At 58.7% G+C, this 16,473-nt stretch overlaps 2 protein-coding genes across 2 annotated transcripts in view; one reads left to right on the plus strand and one right to left on the minus strand.

The window, feature by feature from the left end:
- Window positions 1-5,570, plus strand: part of THRA (thyroid hormone receptor alpha) — a 22,008-nt gene extending 16,438 nt beyond the window's left edge. Inside the window, exons 6-9 of the mRNA XM_044921899.1 lie at window positions 645-851; window positions 2,076-2,222; window positions 2,857-3,115; window positions 3,757-5,570. Of these exons, the coding sequence (XP_044777834.1) occupies window positions 645-851; window positions 2,076-2,222; window positions 2,857-3,115; window positions 3,757-4,007 (864 nt within the window). The 3' untranslated portion in view covers window positions 4,008-5,570. The remainder of the gene's footprint in view (window positions 1-644; window positions 852-2,075; window positions 2,223-2,856; window positions 3,116-3,756) is intronic.
- A 1,418-nt stretch (window positions 5,571-6,988) lies between these two features.
- NR1D1 (nuclear receptor subfamily 1 group D member 1) lies at window positions 6,989-15,023 on the minus strand. Its single transcript, XM_021704516.2, has 8 exons — window positions 14,393-15,023; window positions 11,296-11,631; window positions 11,012-11,100; window positions 10,787-10,931; window positions 9,800-10,443; window positions 9,304-9,489; window positions 8,558-8,768; window positions 6,989-7,871 (listed from the first exon to the last, which is right to left on the minus strand). The coding sequence occupies exons 1-8, from the start codon at window positions 14,421-14,423 to the stop codon at window positions 7,672-7,674; spliced, it is 1,842 nt and encodes a 613-aa protein (XP_021560191.1). The 5' UTR covers window positions 14,424-15,023; the 3' UTR covers window positions 6,989-7,671.
- Window positions 15,024-16,473: the final 1,450 nt, after the last annotated feature.

Below are 16,473 nucleotides of genomic sequence, written 5' to 3' on the forward strand. Positions count from 1 at the left end.
GGGGGGGGGGGGTGCGGGGGCGGGGGGGGGGGGGGGGGGGGGGGGGGCGGGGGAGGGGGGGCTGGTTCAGGTATGACTGCTTCCTGCCAGGGGATCCTCAGGGCCCACAGCACAGAGTGACGATCCAGGTCAGGCTGATGGTGGAGTGAGTGTTCAGGATCTTGGTCCCTGCTGCCCTTATCCCTGGGGAAAAGGAAGCAGGAACCCTCCATGAGCCCTACTTCCTCCCGGTGCTTACCTGCCTTTCAGCAGGCCAGGGCCTTAGAGTTGTTGGGTAGAAAGAAGTCCTGAGGACCCCGGCCTGGCACGGTGTTCTTGACTACAAGAGAAGGCACCCCACTTCTGGGTGAGAGAGGGCATCTTGCATCGGCTAGGGATCAGGTAGCAGGGTCTTCTAGTAACCACTGCCGTCGTCACCCTTTAGACCAGGATGTGATAATCGTCTGGATCAGCTCAAATTGGAGTTGATGTGATCCCAGCTGATTATCATGATCCGGGTTGTACCACCCAACTCCCGGGTGACCTGGGAAGTCACTTAACCTTTCCGGCCCTCAGTTTCCCAACCTGTACATTGGGAAGAGTAGTTTCTGAGCAGGTTGTGGAGAGTGGCATGCAAAGGGCGTCTTGTCTCTCTGCCGTTGACAGTGGTTCTAGATGACTCGAAGCGGGTGGCCAAGCGCAAGCTGATTGAGCAGAACCGGGAGCGGCGACGGAAGGAGGAAATGATCCGATCACTGCAGCAGCGACCAGAGCCCACTCCCGAAGAGTGGGACCTGATCCATGTTGCCACAGAGGCCCATCGCAGCACGAATGCCCAGGGCAGCCACTGGAAGCAGAGGCGGAAATTCCTGGTAAGGAGGGAGGGGGTTCGCGGAGGGCGGCAGCCAAGTGCCCAGGAGGGAGAACGAGCTCAGAGCCTTGCCTCCTTCAGGAAGCCTTCTTAGTTTAATCTGACCCGAAGCTAATGCTCTCTGCAACTTGGCAATCCTGAGTCATGCACCCGTGTGTGGGTTGCTGCTGTCAGAGGCCTGCCTGGTCCATCCGACTGGGGGCTTCAGGAGGACAGGGCCTGGCCCTCCTCATTGAATTTCCAGAGAGCAGGGGCAACCTCTCCCTTTTTTCCTGCCCACAGTGACTGGGAGGAGAGGGTGAGGACCCAGTTATGTAACAGCATTTGGGGGCACCGGATGGGTGCCAGGCATTGTGTTAGGCTCTGGCAAAACTGAGTGCTGAGTGAATGGTCGTCTAGGGAAGAGATGGACAGTTGGTTGTATATGGCGAGTGAAGGCAAGGGAACTGGCATCTGGTTCCCGGGGGGAGTGTGCCAGTGGGTGGAACAGTATATTACCAAGAGCACAGGCTCCAAGACCAAGCACATGTGGGTACAATGGTCAGGAGTCAGACTGCCTGGGTTTTGATCCTGGTTCTACCACTTACTAGTCTTGTCACCTTGGGCTTATTACTTAGCTGCCCTATGCCTCAGTTTCCTCATCTGTCAAATGGTGGTAAGTAGAACATCCTCCTCATAAGGTTAAATGAGATATATAAAACCTGTCGCCTCGGGGCGCCTGGGTGGCTCAGTCGTTAGGCGTCTGCCTTCGGCTCAGGTCGTGATCCCGGGGTCCTGGGATCGAGCCCCGCGTTGGGCTCCCTGCTCCGCAGGAAGCCTGCTTCTCCCTCTCCCACTCCCCCTGCTTGTGTTCCCTCTCTCGCTGTCTCTCTCTCTGTCGAATAAATAAATAAAATCTTTAAAAAAAAAACCAAAAAACAAAAAACCTGTCGCCTTGTGCCTAGCTGCGTATTAAATATTCAATAAACATAGCTTCTATTATTATGATATTACTTCTACTACTGTTGTGATCATTGTTATTATTAGCCGACTTGTCGCTCTGGCTCTGATCTATTCTCTGCCCCAAGGTGAAGGAGAAGCGTTAGGCCCGGGACACAGCAGTCCCCGGGACACTGGCCGCCCCTCGTCCCCAACCTGCCTTGGAGCTCCCCCTGGTGGGCAGGGAGCCTCAGTGAGAGGTGGAAAGGGGTCTGCAGCCCCAGCTGACCCCTGTCTCTTCCCTTAGCCGGATGACATCGGCCAGTCACCCATCGTCTCTATGCCGGATGGAGACAAGGTGGACCTAGAGGCCTTCAGCGAGTTTACCAAGATCATCACCCCGGCCATCACCCGTGTGGTGGACTTTGCCAAAAAACTGCCCATGTTCTCCGAGGTGAGTGGCGGATGGGAAGAGGCATGGTGCCACACTGGAGGGGAACTGGGCCTGCTCCCTGGGTCACCCAGTGTCAGCACATGCTCATCTGAGGTTCTCTGGACAGGGAGCAGTTCCTGTAGGTCAACACATAGCGAACGCGCACGCACACACGCATGTACACATGCACGTGCATACGCACGCACGTGCACGCACGCACGCACGGCTAGCCAGTGCCTAAGGACCCAAGAGGCTCCAAGTGTCCAGCCTCCCACCCCTCCCTGCCCCTTTCCCCCCACATTTCCATAACCATCCTGGCTCCAGCAGCTTGAACGTTGTCATTTTCAAGAGCACTAACTCTGGGCGCAGGCTGTCTTACTAGCTGTGTGTCCTTGGCCACGTTACCCAACCGCGTACTTCACTTCCGCCCTCTGCAGTCGGGCTGCAGATAATGATGGGAGTTAACTCATAGGCATGACTGTGAGGTTTAACGACAAAAGGCATGACCGCGGGCCAGAGCAAGGTTAGCTGTTCAGAGTACACCTTACTGGCTGAGGCCGGTGGGGACCTCACAGCTCCCAAAGCACACCCCCAGGGGACACTCGCGGGGAAGCAGGGGCGTGCTGAGTGTCCCTGTGGCCCTGCCACTCCGCAGCTGCCTTGCGAAGACCAGATCATCCTCCTGAAGGGGTGCTGCATGGAGATCATGTCCCTGCGGGCGGCTGTCCGCTATGACCCCGAGAGCGACACCCTGACGCTGAGCGGGGAGATGGCCGTCAAGCGGGAGCAGCTCAAGAATGGCGGCCTGGGCGTAGTCTCGGACGCCATCTTTGAACTGGGCAAGTCACTCTCTGCCTTTAACCTGGATGATACGGAAGTGGCTCTGCTGCAGGCTGTGCTGCTAATGTCAACAGGTACCTGCCTCCTGGCTGGGAGGGCTCAGAAGCTTCCAGGGGCCTGGAGCTTGGCTGGGCCCTGGCCCGTCACTCTCCTCTTCCCTGAATGCTACAGTCTTTGTCCCCCAAGCTTACCTCTGTCCCTGGGCCCATTCTCTGTCCCCTGTCCCCTCCTCTGACACCCATCCCCTCCTTGGTTCTGATGTCCAGGCCCATCTGTTGCCTCCCCATGCCTCCTCTGCTCCTTGTCCCATCTTCACCCCATTCTTTCTCTCGGCCCCCCCATCCGCTCTCTGTTGCCCACATTTGCCTTTGTTCCCCCACCCCCCCCCAGGTACCTTCTGTCCCCCATCCCTCCTCTGTCCTCAGTCCCTTCTCCCTGCCCCTCATCCCCTCTGCCCCTTTTCCCACCAACCCTTCTCTTTGCCCCCTTGTCCTGCCCTGTCTCCAGGTTTCCCCTCTCTTCCCACCTCTCAGTCCCTCTGTCTTCTTTATTCGTTACCTCTCCAAACCCCCGGCGCCCCAGCCTCCTCCTCAGCCCTAGCTCTTGCTCGTGTACGCGCCCCACCCTGTCTGTGTCTCTCTCCCCCTCCCCGCCTTAGCCTCTCTGCCTCCGTCTCCCTCCACTCACTCGCCCTCATGCCGCTTCTCCCCTGCAGACCGCTCGGGCCTGCTGTGTGTGGACAAGATCGAGAAGAGTCAGGAGGCGTACCTGCTGGCGTTCGAGCATTACGTCAACCACCGCAAACACAACATTCCGCACTTCTGGCCCAAGCTGCTGATGAAGGTGACTGACCTCCGCATGATCGGGGCCTGCCACGCCAGCCGCTTCCTCCACATGAAAGTCGAGTGCCCCACCGAACTGTTCCCCCCACTCTTCCTCGAGGTCTTTGAGGATCAGGAAGTCTAAAGCCTCAGGCGGCCAGAGGGTGTGCGGAGCTGGTGGGGAGGAGCCTGGAGAGAAGGGGCAGAGCTGGGGGCTGAGGGAGGCCCCCCACCCCTCTTCTCTCCTTCCTCTCGTCCTCGGATAGATTCAGCTCCCACACACACCCCTGCACTGCCCGTCCCTCCTCAGAACCTCCAGCCCTGGGACAGGGCAAACACATGAACTTGCTATGAAAAGGACAGTGTGGGAGGCTGGGGGACCGTGTCCTGCAGTTCCCAGGACCCCGTCCTCTAAGAAGGTAGGGGAAGGGAGGGAGAACTAAGAGGGACAAGCCATCTTGACCGTAGGGGATGGAGGAATGTGGGGTGGGGGGAAGATGCCCTCAACTCAGCCCCTACACACACACAAGAGAGAGCCCCCCTGCCCAGATCCTTGACCGAGGTTCCCCCTCCAGGCTAAGAGCCTCTCTGCTCCCCCGGATGCCTGGGTGCAAAGAAAGGCTTGGCTTGGCTCCTCCCCCCTGGAGGTTAAAAATTAGTCATTCTAACTGCACTTTGGAAACCAGGCAAGGGGAGAAGATAAATGAAGAAAAACTAGACAGAGAGAAAAAGAAAAAAAAGAGTGAGCGACTGATAGAGAGAGAGAGAGATGATATTAAGTTATTAACCGAGGCTGGCCCCCTACCACCCCTAAGCACTTTGAGAGCTGCCCCTCCCCCCCCCAAATCAAAGAGAACTGCCCCCCCATACCAGGTCCCCGAGGGTAGGGCTGCCGATCAGAGCTGTGAGTTAACACAACAGGGTCCTGGCCATCCCTCCTTGCCTTGCCCCTCCCTCTGTGCCCCTTCGGCACCCGCCCCCCCAGCCCAGTGCTCCCTCTGCTCTCTGCCACTCGTGCCCGCTGAGTTCCATCTACCTCTCACGCTGGATGCCAGCTGGCCCCTCACCAGCCTGCCCTGCTGCCCACACAGCTCCCCTCTCAAGTGCCCAGCCCCAGGGGCCTCTCCCTGCCCCCCCCCCACTCCTTCCACACCTTGGCACCCACACAGGAAAAACTGTGGCTCCAACTCCTGCCCTCCTCACATCTGCAGTATTAGCTACAATCCAGATGCTGCTGCGCTGGGGGAGGGGGCGGGGGGGGGGCGGTGTGTGTGAGCTTCTCCCAGAGCCTCCACTCCCTTAGGACCCTGTCCCGCTCTGTCTTCTGGGCTCTCTCTAACCTCTGCCCTCTTCCCCACTCCCACTCAATGCACTAACCCAGACTCGGGGTGGGCAGGCACCAGAATGGGGGTGCCTAGACAAATGGCACTTAGTTGGGGCCCCAGGGGAGGGGGCGGTTGGTGCTCCTCCTTTTTTCTTTGAAGCTCTTTAGGCCAGCCGCCCCTCTGCCCCTAGGACCCCTTTCCCCTCTTCTTTTCTCTAATTCAGGGACTTTGGCTTGAGCCACCTCCCACCCTCCTGGTGAGGAGTGCTCTGTTGGTCTGCACTTGGGTGAGCTGCCCTCCTCCTCTTCCTTTTGGCTATTGCCCACTGCCCACTCCACAGGGGAGAGAGGGAGGGAGGAGGTAGCCCTCCCATGGGTGGGGGGAGGAGGGTGGGGCGGGACAGAGCAGACCAGAGGGCCCTGGGCTCAGGGCTGCATGTCGGCAGGGATGGATGGGTGGACCTAGATGCCCCCGGAAGCCATGGGGAATGGGGCAGGGGCAGGGGGAGGGGTGCCAGGGCTTCCTGCGCTTTGCACTATTGGGGCAAAAATGTCTTAAGCTGTGGGGAACCTGCCATCCCACCCTGACCCTCAGCCTGCCACAGCCCCCTACACACACATACACACACACACACACGCACATGCGTGCTCACACACACACGGGAAGGCAATGCTATGCCGCCCAACAGGGCACGTCCTTCCCCCACCGTGCAGGTGTTCTGACGGGGGCAGAGGGCCTGGAAGAACATCTGCGGTCACCTGTGCATGTGCCTGCCCGGCCCCCCTTGAGCTCGTGGGCTGCCCCTGCTGTCTTTGTCTGTCTCTCTCCTCTCTCTCTCCTGGGGTACTGATTCCTGTATTACTCCAGTCCCATGGGTAAGCCCTCTTGTACCCTCCTCTGGGGGTGCACCACCCCTGGGGGCCCAGTGGAATTCCTGACCTGTCTGCTGTCTCCCCCATCCTTCCATCCCCACCTCAACTCCCCCCCCCCATCCCCATTCTCAGCCATGGACATGGTGGAGAAAAGGCCTTGAAGGGGCTTGGCCTCTTACAGGCACTTGGGAATCCCTCCCCCGCTCCCCCCTCCCCCAGTCATACGAGCTGTGATCCCCTCCTCCTCCCCCCCATCTCTGACCCCTCCCCCTCACTCTAGGTGATGTGGGGTGTATGTGTGTGTTTCTCTGCGTGAATGTGTGAGCAAGGACACGTGGTGGGGCAGGGGCCAGGGGACTCAGGAGCACCACGCACCTGCTCTAGAGGCAGCTGTCCCAGTCCCTGCTTTGGAAGTGGGGGACAGGGCCCTCTCCTGGGGGCCATTGGTGCTAATGTGGGGGATGGCCTCGACGTGGGTGCTTAGCATGCCTCCCCCAGTATTGGCCCGGGGCACTAGGGCAGGTGGGGCGGGGCAGCAGGTGCAGTATTGGTGGGAGGAGGGACTGCTGGGAATGGGCCAGGCCAGGACAAGGGGGTGCCAGAGCCATGACCACTCCCCCGTGCCCACCACCCCGCCTCTCCATCTCAGTATCCCCCCCCCATCACTCAGAACACACATACCTCATCCAGCCTCCTCCCTGCTCAGCCTTGGGGAGGGTGGGGGTGGAGGAGCCCCTACCCCTTCCCCTGGTGGCGGGTCTACAGGGCTGGGAGAGGGCAGGGCGTGTGACACAGACACCGTCCATAAGGGGGACAGTAATTCCTGCCCCAGGAACTCCTGGGTGGGGGGAGGGGGCACTTCCCTGGAGGCGCTACTGAATGTATGAGAAGTTGGTGCTGGGGTGGGGGGAGGGGGGTCGTGGCCAGAAACAGGGAAGGAGGTAGGTCCCCTTTCCCCAGGGAGGGGGGAGGGGGGCCGGTAGGGGTGACTTGGGGGGCTCCTACTCCTGCCCCACGTTGACAATCAGTATGTCTGTTACGTGCGATTTTTCACCCCGTTGTGTTTTGGGTCAGGATTTTAAAGAAAGATATTTTTATGGTAATTGTTGCTCGTCTATTTTACTATATATTTATGTAATAAATATATGATGAAAATAACCCCCTTGGGCACCCCCCTTAGATTTGTGTGCTGTTTCCCTGTATCCTCCCATCTGCTGGCAGAGTACCCACCCCACCAACTGACCAGATGGAGAGGTGTGCCCCAGGCTTGGCAATATTTCCACCCAGCCCCCCAAACGAGCACACACCACAGAAGCCAGCTCAGCTGTGAACTATTGGATTTGAGACAGGAATAGAACAAATCGGGGGGCTAGAGAATAAGGTGGAGGGAGGAAAGAGTGATTTAAATAGGGGAGGCCGGGAGGGTCAGTGATGGGGGGAGGGAGGCAGTTATTTACAAGAAGGCTCGGGGGGCCAGAGGCTCATCTTGGAATATTTTATAACAATATAAATAAGATTCTGGTTTGCTTTTCCTTTTCGTCTCGTAAAGGAGAGAGAAGTGCAGAGTTCGATTCTGTACAAGGGGGCAGCGGCAGAAGGCCGGCCGGGCGGGTCACTGGGCGTCCACCCGGAAGGACAGCAGCTTCTCGGAATGCATGTTGTTCAGGGTCCGCAGGTCCGGCAGCTTGAGCAGCAGCTTGGTGAAGCGGGAAGTCTCCGAGGGCCGGTTCTTCAGCACCAGAGCCCGAAGAGCCCGCAGCAGCGTCTCCTGGAGCTGCTCCACCGAAGCGGAATTCTCCATGCCCGAGCGGTCTGTGGGGAAGACGACAGCAGTGAGGCAGGCTCCCCGAGCTCCTCTGAGGAGGAACCGGAGGAGGTCTCCGAGGAGGTCCCCGAGGAGGTCCCCGAGGAGGAGGAGGACGCGGCTGCTGCTGGTGCACCCTCTCCCTGATGCCCCTCAGAGGGCCCACGGGGGGAAGGAGGAGGAGGGGAGCGCAACTCCTCCTCCCCGGCCTCTGCCCCGAGAGCAGGAGGTGGCTGAAAGCTGGGAGCGCAGGCTCAGCGGGGCTGGTCACCTCCCAGCCCACAAGGCCACTCTCCTTCCCTGAACAGGCCAAACGCATCCAGGCTCCCTTGCTTTTTGCTCTGTAGTTCCCTCTGCCCGGGATGCCCTTCCCCCTCTGTGCCTGGCAATATCTTACTTGTCCTGTGAGGCCCCACTCAAGTGTCACCTCTTTCCCCAGCTCCCCCAGGCAGAAATAGTTGTCTGTGCTTCCAAAGCCCTTGGTTCATGCTTCTCCTGTGACACTGATCTCACTGTTTTATAATTAGGCGGGCATGAGTCTGTCTCCCCAGCTAGACTGTGTCTGAATCATGTCTGTACCCCCAGTGCCCGGTGCAGGGCCTGGCGTAGAGTAGGTGCTCCATAAAAGGTGTGTTGAATTGAACTGCGTCCGCCTCCTCCCCCGGGGTCAGGCTCAGGCGGGAGCTTGACCTACCTGCAGAGACAAGCACCACTGCGGTGAAGAGGCCCAGCTCCTCCTCGGTAAGCGCCAGGGAGTTGAGCTTCTCGCTGAAGTCAAACATGGCATTGAGCAGGTCCCCCATGCCCATGGCTCCGAGTTCCTGCAGGCTGTAGGTGGTGCGGCTCAGGAACATCACTGTCTGGTCCTTCACGTTGAACAGCGATGCAAAGCGCACCATCAACACCTAAGCGGGGGGCGGGGAGGACAGGGACCGTCATCCTCGGGTGGGGTGGGGGGAGCATTTGCCAAATTGCCCCTGAAGTTTTCCAGAGGGTTTCAGTGGTGCTGCCTTAGATTTCTCAGGAAAGAGTGGGGGTGGTTTCTGAATGGGCAGTGGGGTGGGGGTGGGGGAGAGAGAGAGGGATGGCCAGCAGGCCTGGATCTGAGTCTTAGCTTTGTCACTCCCCGTGACCTTGGGCAAGGTCACAAAAGTTCACCCAACTGAATTTGCTCATGCCTGGAAGGGGGTAGCAATGTGCCCGAAGGTGTTATTTTAAGGTAATGGGATGTGATTAGACCCCAGCTGAGATGACAGGAGACCCAGCCATCCCAAGGCAGGACGGGGAGGGATTCTGCCCCCTCCTTCGGCAGTCAGAGTCTGCCAGAACAGAGATACCGGGGTTCCAAAGCCTTTCAGAGCCCCTGCCTATCCCAGACACCAAGTCTTTCCACTGGATCCTTCCCAAGGTCAAGAGCAGGGAGCACAAAGGGTCACTCACCTCAAAGGTGCCAGCCTTAAGCAACGTGACCTGGTCGTGCTGAGAAAGATCACGGAAGCCAGGGATGTGCTTGGCAAACTCTACCACCTCCCGCACAGCGGGTGTGAAGCTCATGGAGAAATCCTCCCAGATCTCTTGCACGGTTCTTCCACTGCGTCCGTGTGGGTACATGTTCATGGGACACGCCTGGAGAAGGAAGGGGTTTGGGGAAGGGAGTATCAACCAGGCTGGCTCAGATGGGTTCCCCCAGCAGGGCTGGACCCCAGCTTCTGCCTGGGTTAGGGGCTGTGGCCCCAGAGGATGGGTCTTTTAGGTACAGTAGCAATCAGGTGCCAGGTGGAAATCAGGGATTCGCAGGCAGAGCCCTTACTGCAGGGCTGAGCATCCTCCCCTGGCAAGAGGATATTCCTGCATTAGTGTCCAGGCACACCCAGCTGCCTTCTGCTAAACCCAGTCTCCCAGGCCCCCTGCCCACCTCACCCCCCAGTGCCCTCACCAGCAGAACGTTCTTGGAGTTGCCCTGCCGTGGACTGTTGGCAGGGGCTTCACCTTCTGGGGCTGGGTACCCGTGGGTGGGGCAGAGACGGTGCCCATTGCTGTTGGGTTGCTGGCAGCTGTGGTGGGCAGGGCCAGGGGGCCAGGTGGGAGGGTAGGAGGAGGAAGCCTGGCGTAAACCATTCAGGGCCTCATTATGATGCTGGGCAGCCATGACGTTGTTGTCATTGGGGACAGGAGGGCAGCCCTGACTCTCCCAGCAGTGTGGGGTGGTGGCCGGAGGGCTGCCGGACGCATGGTTGGCATTGAAGTTGCCGGGTGAGGTGCCCAGCTTGTCATGGGCATAAGTGAAGATTTCTCGGTGGGCCCGGGCCACCTGGGATATCACATCCTCCACCGTGGGCTCAGGACTTGGGGACCGGGGAGGCGTCAGCTGTTGTGGGAATTGGGAGAAGCCCACCAAGGGTGAGGGGGCCGGAGCGGGAGGTGGTGAGGGGCCCATGGGGCCTGGGGTCGGGTGCTGGGCGGGCGAGGTTTCCAACGGGCACTGGCTGCTCAGCTGGTTGTTGGCCAGGTTCATGGCGCTCTGCATCTCGGCAAGCATCCGCTGCTTCTCTCGTTTGGGGATGCGCCCAAAGCGCACAGCTGTGGCGGGATGAGAGCAGCGTCAGGAAGTTCTCATACACGCTCACGTGCTTCTCTTCCTTCCTCCCTCCTGAGAGGGCAAGGCCCTCGAGGCTTGGGGTTCCACATCAAAACCAGAACCAAGGCCACGCCCACGGAGAGGGGTTTCCAAGTAGGGAAGGAGCGAACAGGAGAGAAGTGTGTTCACCCGAGAGGATGAAAGAGGGGCGTCCCCGACGCAAAGGAGCCTCACAGTGTGACGGGTCTCCGTTGGGACATTTTAAGGGGAGGGATGAACTCAGGAACTTTGGGTGGAAGAGGGGGCGTGGGGGGGGATGCTTGCGGGGCAACGGTGCCGCCCTACCGTCTCGAGACATGCCCACGGAGAGACACTTCTTGAAGCGACACTGTTGGCAGCGGTTCCGATTGATGCGGACAATGGAGCAATTCTCGTTCTTCAGACACCGTTTGTACTGGATGTTCTGCTGGATGCTCCGACGGAAAAAGCCCTGGAAGGACGGGGGCAGCTAGTGAGCATCTCTGTCCAGGCCAGGCCTGCGCGTCCGCCCTTACCCCCACCCCGCCTCACCTTGCAGCCCTCACAGGCATGCACGCCATAGTGGAAGCCCGAGGCCACGTCCCCGCACACTTTACACAGGAGCACCATGCCATTCAGCTCTGTGGGAAGAGAGAGGCCGCAGGTGAGCAGGAGAGCCGTCTGAGCAGCCAGAGATGGGCTGGACAGCGGTTGGTGCAACTCTAGGAGAAAGCCCTGAGGCCGGGGAAGGCCCCGCGAATAACGGTGTCATGGGAACGCCAAGTCCCAACCTAGGCCTGGCCGCCTTTCCCCAGATCAGCTGGAAATTTACGCACTGGTGATGTTGCTGGTGCTCTTGCTGGGGGACACTCGGCTGCTATCTTCCAGGGCCACTTGTAGACCCCCTGGGGGGCTCCCGTTATAGAAGGAGGAGGAGGACGATGATGAGGAAGATGAAGAAGGGGAGCCATCATCGCTTAAGCTGGGTGGAATGCTCCCAAAGGAGCGAGCTGGGTCCTGGGTGAGGGAGCCCGTGGGTGACGGTGGGAAGTAGGCAGGGCAGCCTTGAGTCAGGGACTGGAAGCTGCCATTTGAGCTGTCGCTGTAGAGAGACTCAGGGCTGGTGCGGCTTGGGGAGGAGCCGCTGGAGCCAATGTAGGTGATGACACCACCTGGCAGGAGAACACAAGGGAAGGGGGTGTCAGCCGCCAAATATCTTTGGTCCCAGGGCACCACTCTGCTCATCCCCCCCCCCACCTTCCTCTCCCAAACACTGCTGGATGCTCAGAAGTTAACCATGTGGAACCCTGAATCTTGGGAGTCCCAGGAAGAGCTGCAGTGAGCAACTCCCCAACACGTACCAGACATGACATGGCCAACCAACACCCCAAGACCCTTTGCAGGGCACATTCAGCTTCTGCCTTGGGTGTGAGGTGCCTCCCTAGAGGCAGGACCTCTGCAGGCATCTCACGTATGTACCCCCCCCGGCCCCTGCCCCGGACGCCTTCCCTGGGAATATCGCCTGCAGCTAATGATTGAGTTGTCAGAGGCAGACCTGACAATGGGATGAGCCTTTGAGACCCATTCAGAATGCCCAGTTTCCCCTACCCCCCCCCCAAAAAAAACAGCTGCCAATGTTAACACCAAGACCATTCCAGGGATGAGACTATGGAGGGCCAGCTAGCCAACACTGACGAGAGTAGAGGTCTTAACAAGAGTAAGCCAGTCACATTCCCCCAAAACTGGAAGACATATTCTCCCAAGATACTGAAGGTACTGAACCTGCCCAGGCTGGTTCCCCTGGCCTCCAAGAGGAAGAGTCAGAGCGGATTCTCCCTCCGTGTCCGGGAAAGACTTAGCAGTGCACATTGCGGGAGGTGGACATGAAAAAAAAATTGTCCAGCCTAAGGCTTTGGAAATTCCCTTCTAGATCTCTCAGCCTGGTGACAATGACCTTGGCTCTCCAGCCATTTAGGGACTTCGGCCCTCTGGTTACATTGCCAACCAGGTGGCTGTGTTCCCATGGTATTAGGAGGAGAAAAGGTGACCTGCCTGCCACACCTTTGCCAGGCACCTAGCTTGGCCTGCCACAGGCGGGGTGGGAGAAGGGAGGATCCTAGGACACGTGTGAGCCGACACAAGCCATGTCACCGTGTATCCAGAGGCACATGTCTTGCTCACCCACTGACACACACTGAGCTGGGCAGGGCAACCTTAAAATAGCTCAAGGTTGGTCAGGGTGAACCCAGTTCCCAGTAAAATAGTTGCACAACAGATCAGCTCCTACAGTTTCAGGGTTCAGGTGGGAGGGGAAATGGGATATTATTTAGTGGTAAATGAACCTGACCTAATTCACCCATCCCCCAAAAGGGAGTAAGACCTTCATCCAAAGATAATCCAAACCTGGAAGTGAGGGGCATGCCCCAAAGAGTCTAGTTCTAGATTTAGATCTATCACAACCAACTTGATTTGTGACCTAGAGGAAATTAACTCCCCTCCCTGGGTCTCAGTTTTCCTTTCTGTAAAGAGAAAAAAAAAGGGGGGGGGAAGGTGAAAGCTTCAGTTACGATTCTGGGATGTAGCTGTTCTGGGGAAGTCCTTCGTGACAAACTGCTGCTTGCTTGGTGGGGGTGGGGAGTAAGACAGTGTGTTTGCAGGACTAAGGAAAGAGATGCTCCAGGAACAGCAAGAATTTGGAACGCGGCGAAACTGAGTCTAAAGGCAGTAAAGTGAAGTAGGTGCAAACAGAATAAAAAGGAAAAGAACGAGGAGAAGGGTGGCTAGATGTGAGGTACCACTGAGGAGTGTAAACATGAGGCCACGAGAGGTCACGGATGGCTCCATCTTACTCTGCTTCGGTGATGGGGAGAAAGGGGGCCCCAGGCAGGCGGACAGGAAAAGGAGGCAGGCGGGGGCGGTGAGTCAGCCCAGCTTCACCCAGATCTTGGCGGGGCGGGGCGGGAGCCGGGCCCTCAGCCGGCCTCACGTCCCCACTCCACGTGTGCCTCCTGCACGTGGCTCCCCAACGAGGAACCCCGGAACTCGGGGCCCCGCCCTCTCCCCTTCCCGTCAATCGGGAGCAGCAGCCCCGCCCCCGTCCCGCCCCTCCCGGGCCTCCGGGTCCTGGGCTGGGCCCCAAACCCCAGCCGGGCCGGGGCAACTGAGGGGAGGAGAGAAGGGAACACGCGTTGCCGGGGCGACCCGGGGGGGGCGGAGCTCATTATGTAACGGGGCCGGAAGGCAACGACCAATGGGGTGGCGGCCACGGCTTCTGCTGAATGAAAACAAACGCAGCACGTGGGCCCGACTCCGCAGCCATGTGAGCCCTCCGGGCCTCCCGGTCGCTGTGGGTGTCCTCCCTGGGGCAGGGCACCACTCTGCTGGCGCCTCAAGTGCCGCTCCCTACTGTCACTGAGGATTCCCCAGTGAGATCCGACCCATTCCCCCCAGTCCCTCCCGCCTGGAGCCCCTATCGCCCCACTGCTTCTCAGGTTCCCTTGAGCTTGCAGGAACTAGGGGAGGAGGAGAGGAAGGAGAGGGGTCCTCTTTCCGAGAAAGCCAGGCATGCCACAGCTGCAGCGAGGGGGGAGGGGGAGGTAGGGGCGTTTGGGGCTCCGCTCCAGAGCTCCCAGTCCCTCAAAACTGTGCATCTTACCACACGTATCCGCTCTCCATTACCTCCTGCCCGGGATCCGAGTCTTTCGGGCTAAAAGGAGCTTTGGGACTCTGAGAGGTGGTGGTGGGGCGCCTCCGGGCGCATTCCCAGGACGAACAACTCGCTCTTGAAATCCCAGCCTATGGTCCCCATTATGCTAGCAAATCCCCGGGGCCGAGGGAGTCCCCAGTCCCTTACAAAGTTCCTCTTGTTCTAAGGCATATATGGAAGTGAGGAGACAGTGACAAAGAATGATGATAGTAAAGGAACCCCGGTACCTGTGTTATTGTTGGAGTCCAGGGTCGTCATGTCTTCACCGGCTGAGAGCGGTCATTCAAACTGGACCTTGACACAAACTGGAGGTTGCAATTGCCGCTGTCGCCCCCTGGGCAGTGACTGAGGGCGGGGAATGGACCCCGCGGATCACAAGCAGGATCCGAGGCACCCTGCAGCAAGGTCTCAGGGTGGCCGGACTGCAGCCCTGCAGAAGGGTAGGACGCGGAGGTCTGCTTTGCATGGGAAGAGCAGAGTGTGGGGGAGGGGGGAAATCAGCCTGCTGTAGTTCTGGCTGGAAGGTAGCAAGGAGGGTCGGGTCTCTGCAGTGCACGGGGTGCCACTGCCTGACGGCTTCACAGCGCTGCAGGGTAGCGAATCTGGAGCTCCCGGTGCAAAAGTCCCAGAGGGAGAGAGGATGCAGTCAGGAAGTAAGTAGGTGATGGGGAGAAAGGGGGCACCCAGGCGCAAAGAAGCGAGACGTGTGCCCTGCTACGTTCTCTCGGCAGCAATATTTCACTCTGCCAATCTCAGCCGCCTTTTGCCCCAGCCTTTTTCCCTGGGACAGAGGGCTCTGCGCAGGCGCCAGCAACCCAGGGTTCCCGGGCCGCACGCGGCACTGGAGCAGGTACCATGTGATCCCAGGGAGCGCCTCGTGCCCCAGTGACACACTTTTCCAGCAGCAGGCACGTTGAGCTCCGTGCGCCTGCGTAACGCTAAGCCTGTCGGGATTTGTAGTCCACTGGCAAAGTGGGCGGACTGCGTTTATCTCCCCCTTTCTGCCTTGCAAAAGCCGTTGCTGGGGCCGGGGAGGAGCTAAGAGCCGAATGGGGTGGGGTGCACTGAAAAGTCAGGGTGGCGTGTTTGGAAAGCCTGTAGGGCAGAGGCATGTGAATTCCTGGGGAGGGACTGGCCAGCTTGGCTGCTCCCTGGGAGATCAAAGCTAACAGGCTCTTTCTGCAAACCTTGCAAACGTGAGGGCTTCACGTGATTGCAGGACTGACCTCGCCTTGAGGTTCCTGGTGACACAGGGAGAGATGACAAGTAGCGGGGAGGAGATATCCCCAGAGTAAGGAACTTAAGCTGAGTTTCTGCTGCAGGGCCAAGTCCTGAGACCAAAAGGAAATGTGACCCCTTTTTCCTTCTAGTCTCCTTAGGGAGAACACCCCTAGGGGAAGGAGTTGTTGCCATGGGGGTGACGTTGTCCCTAGGGACTCCCTGTTTGCTTGTATGGCACCACCCCACTCATTTGAGGTGACTTTGGGGTGAGTCATTTCCCTTTGTCTGGGAAATAAAAAAGACCAGGGAGGGGAACTTCATGGTGAAAGTGCTTTGAGGTCGTAAAGTAATGGGGCCAAAGGTGAGGCAGGGGTCTGGGGGCAGAGTGACACCCCATCCCCCCCACCACCAATGCTTGAGTGCAGCATGTAGATCCCACAGAAGGGAACTCAGAAGGGAACTTGAAGATCACCTTAACCCCTGCCCCCTTTTCTCAGTATCCTTTCCTTGGTAAGAAGAAAATGAGGCCTAGAAGAAGTGGGTGGCCCAAGGTCAGACATTCATTCCTAGTTCCCTCCGCCCACCCTAAACAGCAGGGAGATGGGCAGACACGCAAGGGAAACACTGACCAGGGGTTAGAAACAGCCAGCATCTCCCTTCAGAGCAGCAATTATCCCACTGGTGGAAATGGGTCTCTCCTGCTCGAGGACTTGGGACTGTGGGGAGAGATGGGGCCTCTTCTTCAAGCAGCCAAGTGAGCCTGAGCCACCTGCTGCTTCCTGCTAATTCCTCCTTGTCCCAGCGCTTCTAGGGAGGTTTTTGTTTTTGTTTTTGTTTCCCTGCACAGGAAGCCCTTCCCCACTTGTTCACAGACAGCTCCTGGGGCAGCACTGAGGGATGGATGCCTGGAAACATGACAGTCACCAGAGAGGTGGAAAAAAGGAGGAGTGTGGGCACCAAGGAAGGAGGAACCTGGGTAGTGAGGAAGCGCGCGAACCAAGAGAGGACAGTGAGGTTGACTGAGAGGAGGTGACTGAGTAGCTGGCTTGACCACTGACCCTCTGACTCCCAGGAGATGTGCTCCCTC

Source organism: Neomonachus schauinslandi, chromosome 15 (assembly GCF_002201575.2).
Source record: "Neomonachus schauinslandi chromosome 15, ASM220157v2, whole genome shotgun sequence".
Classification (NCBI taxonomy): domain Eukaryota; kingdom Metazoa; phylum Chordata; class Mammalia; order Carnivora; family Phocidae; genus Neomonachus; species Neomonachus schauinslandi.